The sequence below is a fragment of the Rutidosis leptorrhynchoides genome, chromosome 8, assembly GCF_046630445.1.
Source record: "Rutidosis leptorrhynchoides isolate AG116_Rl617_1_P2 chromosome 8, CSIRO_AGI_Rlap_v1, whole genome shotgun sequence".
Lineage (NCBI taxonomy): Eukaryota > Viridiplantae > Streptophyta > Magnoliopsida > Asterales > Asteraceae > Rutidosis > Rutidosis leptorrhynchoides.
The window spans coordinates 68,275,787-68,282,847 of NC_092340.1; the positions used below are offsets into that span (position 1 = coordinate 68,275,787).

Genomic DNA, 7,061 nt, shown 5'->3' on the forward strand with positions numbered 1-7,061 from the left:
TTGTAAGTGTGTTAAAAACTACAAGATTAGTAAATAACGCGAGTACTTCAAAAATCGAAAAAAATATATTACGGGTCTCCAAAAAGAGAAATTCAATATATGTCAAGTTGTTACAATCACATAGATCTGATAGACCACTGTCTATTTTCTCTTAAACCGACTACACTGTTACAAACATTTAACTTACATAAAATCTCAAAATATATTGTTTTGATACGACACAAAGCCCCAGGTCCGGACGGATTTACTTTGTTATTTTACAAAAAATATTGGAATGTGATTAAACATGAGTTAGTATCGGCTATCGAAGAATTTTGGTCATTGGGGGAGATTTCCAAGGGGTGTAACGCCTCTTTCGTTACTTTAATCCCAAAGAAATCAAACCTGATTGGCTTATCCGAGTATCGTCCTATAAGTCTGATAGGTAGTTTTTACAAAATCGTGGCAAAAACCCCCATCGATCAGGCTTAGGATGGTTGTTCCAAAGTTGGTGAGTGGTGAGCGATGAGCAAAGTGCCTTTCTAAGAGATAGATCTATTCTTGATGGTGTAATGATTGCAAATGAAACTTTGAACTTCTTAAAAGCCAGACGGAAGAAGAGTTTTATTTTTAAAGTGGATTCTGAAAAGGCATTCGATTGCCTAAATTGGAAGTTTTTAGTTGAAGTCATGACGAGCATGGGTTTTGGTGACAAATGGAAAAATTGGATTCTTTCTTGCTTGAAGTCAGCTCGGTCTCAATCTTGATTAACGGATCACCTTCTAGAGAGTTTTCGTTAGGAAGGGGGGTTAGACAAGGGGATCCCTTATCCCCTTTTTTGTTCATTCTTGCGGCGGAGGGTTTGAGGATCTTAACCAAGTCGGCTTATGAGAGAGGATATTTCAAAGGCGTGGAAGTAGGTAAAGATAAAGTTATCATAACTCACTTGCAATATGCGGACGAGACTATGTTTTTCGGGGATTAGAGCAAAGGAAATGTTAAGAATTTGATGAAAATCTTGAAGTGCTTTGAACTTGCATCCGGGCTCCGAGTCAATTATCAAAAAAGTATGATTTATGGTGTTGGGGGTATCAAATGAGGAGTTCCAGAATATTGCCGATCGTTTTCAATGTCAAAAAGGAAACCTCCCCTTTATGTATCCTGGGCTCCCAATCGGGTCAAACATGAAAAAATTAATTGATTGGAAACCGGTAATTGAAAAGTTTTACAAAAGATTATCGAATTGGAAAGCAAGGACGATCTCTTTTGGTGAAAGATTGACCCTTGTGAAGTCGGTCTTGAATAGTCTTCCTTTGTATTATTTCTCAATCTACCGTGCCCCGTCGTGTGTTATTAAAAAGCTTGAGTGTGTGAGGAGAAACTTCTTTTGGGGTGGGAACATTGACGATAAAAAAATATCGTGGGCTAAATGAGAAAAATTACTATTACCTTATGAAGAAGGAGGTCTAAATATCAGATCTCTCAAAGGCCAAAATTTGGCCTTATTAGGGAAATGAAGATGGCGGTTTCACACCGAAATCAACTCATTATGGACCAAGATCATCACTAGCATCTATGGTTCTCATGGTGGGTTCGATGATGATGACTCCCATCGACATTCCCCTCCTCATGGCTCGTGGTTTAATGTTATCAATGCAGGGAAAATCTTAGACAGCTTGGGTGTAAACTTCAGCTCTTCGTTCGTCAAGATTGTAGGAAACAGAGCTACAACAGCCTTTTGAGATGACTTGTGGATTGGTGACGAAGAATTAAAAACAAAGTTCACGAGACTATATAGCTTGGAGACTCGCCAGTGCAGGAAAGACTCATCAGAAATGGAAGCTGTTGTTCGTTTTCATGGGGCTGGAGCAGATCGCCTACTGGTCGTGCATTAGGAGAGCTGGAGATTTTATCTAACTTGGTTAATTCTTTTGTGTTTTATCACAGCTAGCTAGACAGATGCAGATTCGTGGAGGTGGAGCATGGCACCAAACGGAAAATGCACAACAAAGGTCTTGAATGAAAAATCGAAGGAAAATTCAATGAAGGTCGCTCGCTACATATGGAAACTGGACGAAACTATTTGACTCCAAAAAAGATCGAAATCTTCAATTGGAGAGCAAGATTGAGAAGATTAGCGGTACGAATGGAATTGGATAAAAGAGGTGTGGATCTACATTCGGTTCTATGCCCCTTATGCAACAAGGATGTCAAGTCGATGGAACACTCTTTAATATTATGCCAACACGTAATGGAAGTATGGGAAAGGGTATACAAATGGTGGGGTTTCTCACATGTATCGAATCTAAGCATAGGATAAGCCTTCCTTGGAAGATCGTCACAACAACTATCCCCTCTTCAATCAAAAGTTTGGCAAGCGGTAGAATGGTCTTGTGGATACCTCATTTGGAAAAATCGAAACCAAAAGATTTTCAAAAGCAAATCGTGGAACGGACCAATGGCTCTAAACGAGATTCAAGTAAAGTCGTTCGAGCGGATTTCAAGTCGTATTAAAGGAAGATCCATCGATTGGCTATCGTGGCTCTCGAACCCGAAATCGTGTGTTGTGTACTATTTTAGTTACCCTTTTCGTTGGTGGATGCTCTCTCATCATCCACTGTCCATGTGTGTAGTATGTTTCGAGTAGCACTAGTCTTTGTTGTGTTGTTTCTGAAAGTTTCAGTGTGTATGTAAACTGTAATACACCCTTGTGGGATTTGGTTCTCTGAAATAAAATTTGCTTTTCAAAAAAAAAAAAAAAAAAAAGTTGAAATAAAAGCTTAGACTCCTTTTATGTCAACTGCAATTTGGTCACCAACACATGTTTTACCTATTAGAGAATTAAGAATTACTAATAACTAACAAGTCAAACATCAAACTTTCACCTGTCAAAATAAACGTGGTTCATCTGATCTATTTTTTAATCTTAATTTGTTTCTACTCTGGTATATTATCTAATATTCCTTAGTAATAGACATATTCCTGCAGTCCAAAATAAGAAATTTCTTCCTTCAATTTTTAAATATTAATAGTCTCAACATTTGACTCCCCAAAGTCAAATACGCCACGCCTAATGATGCCAGAAATATTAATAAGTCAACACATGAAACGAACTCTCTTTTAACAACAAAAGGCACCATTTTATTATCTTGCTTCTTTAAAATACCACCCCAAAATAAGAATTGCCGTCTAATTACAAGTAAAGTTTAGTCCTTTTTCTTTCTTTACATCAAATACATTCAAGAATCATATGGATCTTTGTAATAAACTGGAATTCTTTTATTCTTTAAACTTTCTTTCTTCAATCAAACAGGTGCACCCACACCCTTCTTAGGTGGACTAAGTTTCCTTGTGGTCCATAACTCCAACATCTTTAGTGCAGCCCTTGGTTGATCCATAGGAACCAAGTGACCAGCATTATGAACCTTCATGAAACTTAAAGGCCCATGATTCTTTAACATAGCAGCTTCTTTACCATCAACTATAAACGAAACATTCGAAGCTGCAACAAAATCTTTCTGACCGGACCATGCCATTGCATGAACCCATTTCCAGTTCCCTGCAAACCATCAATCAAATTATTTTAATAAAACAACATTCTAAAAAAAAAGAGAAAAAAATACAACTTAACTTACCAAGCCAATTGCAAATAAGATCATATTCTCCAGCATATATAAGCATTTCAATATTGTCTTCCAGAAGTGCTGGAATACCGATTTCTAAATTTCTCATCCAGTCACTGAGCATATTATCGTATACAACGTCACTACATGAAACGAAATTTATATCACTTGGTACCCCTAGTGCTTTCTTGATCGACGATTGGTTAAGAAAAGTTTCCATATTTGAGAGGTCATAGCACAAACTCCCCTCACATTTCTTCCGTATATCATAGTACTACAAACAGTATAGATTTAATGAACTCATGATCGAATAAACAACTTTAGCTTATATGCATAATGAGTTTCACTATACATTATACAGAAGCACTTACATTTAAGTTGTCATTTAAAGAAAGTATATCGTAGAAAATTTGCTCGCAAATATTTAAAGCATCCAGACATGTCAATGTACCTGTTGTGCCTGCAAATGTTTATCCATATTAAAACTATTTTTATAATAAAATACAATACAATCATAAGTCAAAAGACTGGGAACTACCACATGTTTTAATTGCTTGTTCACAAGGTGGAACTTTTCTTTTAATTTTTATGTAATCTGAAATTGAAATTAGTTTATTGTCCAAAGCGAAATCTAGGTATGCCGGATACTGGAATTCAGGATTCGTTAGCCCATTTCCAATTGCAAATCCCTTCAAGTTTATATGAATTCCTTCTTTCTTCTTGTTTCCTTGATTCACCCGAGAAGCAAAAGCAGGAATGTAATGTCCTGCATATGATTCGCCCGTGATGTAAAAATTATTATTAAGGTAATCAGGATGGGCCTTGAAGAATGCCTGTAAGAAGTTGTACAGGTCATTGCTGACACCAGGTTCATCGTGTCGAAGGTCTTGATCACTAGAACTATAACTAAATCCAGTTCCAGTTGGTTGGTCAACAAATATTATGTTAGAAACCTGCATAAATCAAACCTCGTTTTCATGAGTATAAATCTAATTCTAGTAATGTATGAAACTTTTACTTATTACGCATTCGCTCTAATAGACTGAGTTACCTTGTCCCATCCATAATCATTCCAAACAAGAGACAAGTTGTTGGTAATTTTAAAAGGGCCATTTTCATAGAACAAAGCCAATTCGCTACCGCACCCTGGTCCTCCGGTTAGCCATATGACCACAGGGTCGGTTTTAGCAGCTCTCGATTCAAAGAAAAAATAGAACATCCTGCAAGCATTATAGTCTTTCATTAGGCTACTATAAGAAAGTTGTCCCCTTTTAACAATATTAGTCATTTAGTCATTATATAACAAAACAAAGTATTAAGCTCATCCATTTATCACTGTTTTATGCAGTGAAACAGACACGTAAATCCTGATTGAATTTTACCAATTTGTAGCAACTTTCGTATTTCTTACGCTATGTTACTAAGTATTAAGGTTATTCATTTTATTGAAAAGAAGTTATTAGTTATTTAGTCATGAGGTTTTTCCTTCTTACACTGATGTACGCGGTCTATTAAAAACAGTCTGTAACCGTTTCCCAAACCTTCCCTGACCACCCAAAGATTTGAACCTGCGAGCCCCATGTAGAAAAATACAGTCTTGGAATCTTATACAAAAGGAATTGGTCAGTTATAACACCTTTAGCATTAAAACCAATGCAAACAGCCTCACTAGGACATACACATTTACACCAACACATACTCATAACAATAAAAAGTTACAACAAAATATACCTCGCATCAATGGTATGTTGTAGACGATAATATCCGGCATGATGAGCCAGGTCAGAAACCATTGGACCCGAGTCACCAAGAACGTCTAACGACAAGCGTTTCTCAACCAGCCCTGTTTCAGAAACTTTAAGTTCATCATCTAAAAAATCAGTTTTTGACTTGAATACATTGACTTCAAGATTTGGGTGCAGATTGAGTTCTTTGATCAACTGGCGGCCAGTTTTTTTAAGAGATTGAGAAAAATGTGACGAATGGATGTTTAGAGCAGAAAATGAAGAAATCAAGAATAGAAAAATGATTAATGAAGGCATCGTCTGTGTGTGAAGATGAGTGAAAGAAAGGTTGGTCTTGGTTATGGTTAGTGTGTTATGTTGTGGGGGTATATATAGTGGTTCATATAGGATGTTATTTGTTTCCTTATTCTCTCTTATGATCTTACAAATAGTAGTAGTGCAAATGACCCGAAAAGGTAACATAAGTGATCAAATTTGACAATCAAGGTAATCTCCAAATCGCATAAGCCCGAAAAGGATTTCAAATTTAATTTTAGTCAAGAAAAGGATTGCGTGTTTAGAAATTTTATAATTGGGGTATTTTTTGACCACCTGGACTTTTTGTCTTTAAAAACATACATGTGTATTTTCCACCTGTATTTATTAAACAAACGAAATTCCAACTCATATATCCTTCTCATTTATAACCCTCAATCCCAGAATTAGGGTTCGTATCTCACTTCGTTCCCTCCATCGTTCTTTGCTCAACCTATAGTACATGAAGATGAACAACAATGGAAGTCAAAGATGCTTTTGTGGTGATGTTGCAGGTAGTTGGACATCTTTCACACGAACAAACCCTGCTCGTCAATTTAGGAGTTGCCCAAATTATAGGCGTCCTCTTGAACAGCAATGCACCTACTTCCAGTGGATCGATCCAGAGCTTCCAATGAATGGTATAGTAGAAATTTTTATCAAATGATTAAAGATAAACAACAATTGGAAGCGGAACTCGCAAAGATGAAGATAAGGGTCAAATTTTTGGTGTGGATTTGTGTAATCTTAATCTTTTTGGTTATGTTTGTTTTCTAGTAAGTAAGAAAGCTTTGTTTTTCTAAAATTTGGAACAATGCCAATGTGGTGGTTGTTTAGTGTAATCAAAGCTTGTATTTTGGTTTGTTTAGGTGTGTATTTTGGTTGTTTAGTGTAATGAAATCTAGAACAATGCCCTTATTTTTAATGCAATTTTTAAGTTATCGTGAAGTTTGTTTAATGTGGTTGTTGGAATTGAATGCAAGTGTAATCAAACTAAACAAAAACCAGTACAATTGAATGCAAGTTTGTTTAATGTTGTGGATACTTCTTGTTATACTCTTCAAGCTTCATTTTGGCATCTTCATCCATCTCAACATATTCATCCGCATCTTCTAAATTTTCGAATGGTTTACTTTTGTGCAACTCAGCTTCCTCTTCTTCATTATTTTCATCATCATTGACTTCATCACCATTAATATCAGCATCATTGATTTCATCATCGTTGATTTCATCATCATTACTTTCATCTTCATTCATTTCATCATCTTCATTCATTTCATCATCTTCATTATGAACTTTTTTTCCTTTGTAAATAACCAACTCACCACTTCTATCGTCTTTATTCACCTCCTCTTCCTCTTGACTCTCATTCACATAATTATGCTCAGCCTCAGAAATAGGATCATCTTCAATAAATTCA

At 36.1% G+C, this 7,061-nt stretch overlaps 1 protein-coding gene across 1 annotated transcript; it reads right to left on the minus strand.

Annotated features, from left to right (window-relative positions):
* Positions 1 to 3,284: 3,284 nt before the first annotated feature.
* On the minus strand, positions 3,285 to 5,644 carry LOC139863510 (serine carboxypeptidase-like). The gene is made up of 6 exons (XM_071852136.1): positions 5,334 to 5,644; positions 4,654 to 4,822; positions 4,141 to 4,555; positions 3,974 to 4,062; positions 3,615 to 3,876; positions 3,285 to 3,538 (listed from the first exon to the last, which is right to left on the minus strand). Exons 1-6 carry the CDS (start codon positions 5,642 to 5,644, stop codon positions 3,285 to 3,287), a joined length of 1,500 nt encoding a protein of 499 aa, XP_071708237.1.
* Between the last annotated feature and the right edge of the window lie 1,417 nt (positions 5,645 to 7,061).

Coding starts and splice junctions, on each gene's coding strand:
- LOC139863510 (XM_071852136.1), bottom strand. CDS start 5,644: ATGCCTTCATTAATCATTTTTCTATTCTTGATTTCTTCATTTTCTGCT. Junction 4,823..5,333: donor CAACATACCATTGATGCGAG/GTATATTTTGTT, acceptor TAATGCTTGCAG/GATGTTCTATTTTTTCTTTG. Junction 4,556..4,653: donor ATGATTATGGATGGGACAAG/GTAACTCAGTCT, acceptor TGATTTATGCAG/GTTTCTAACATAATATTTGT.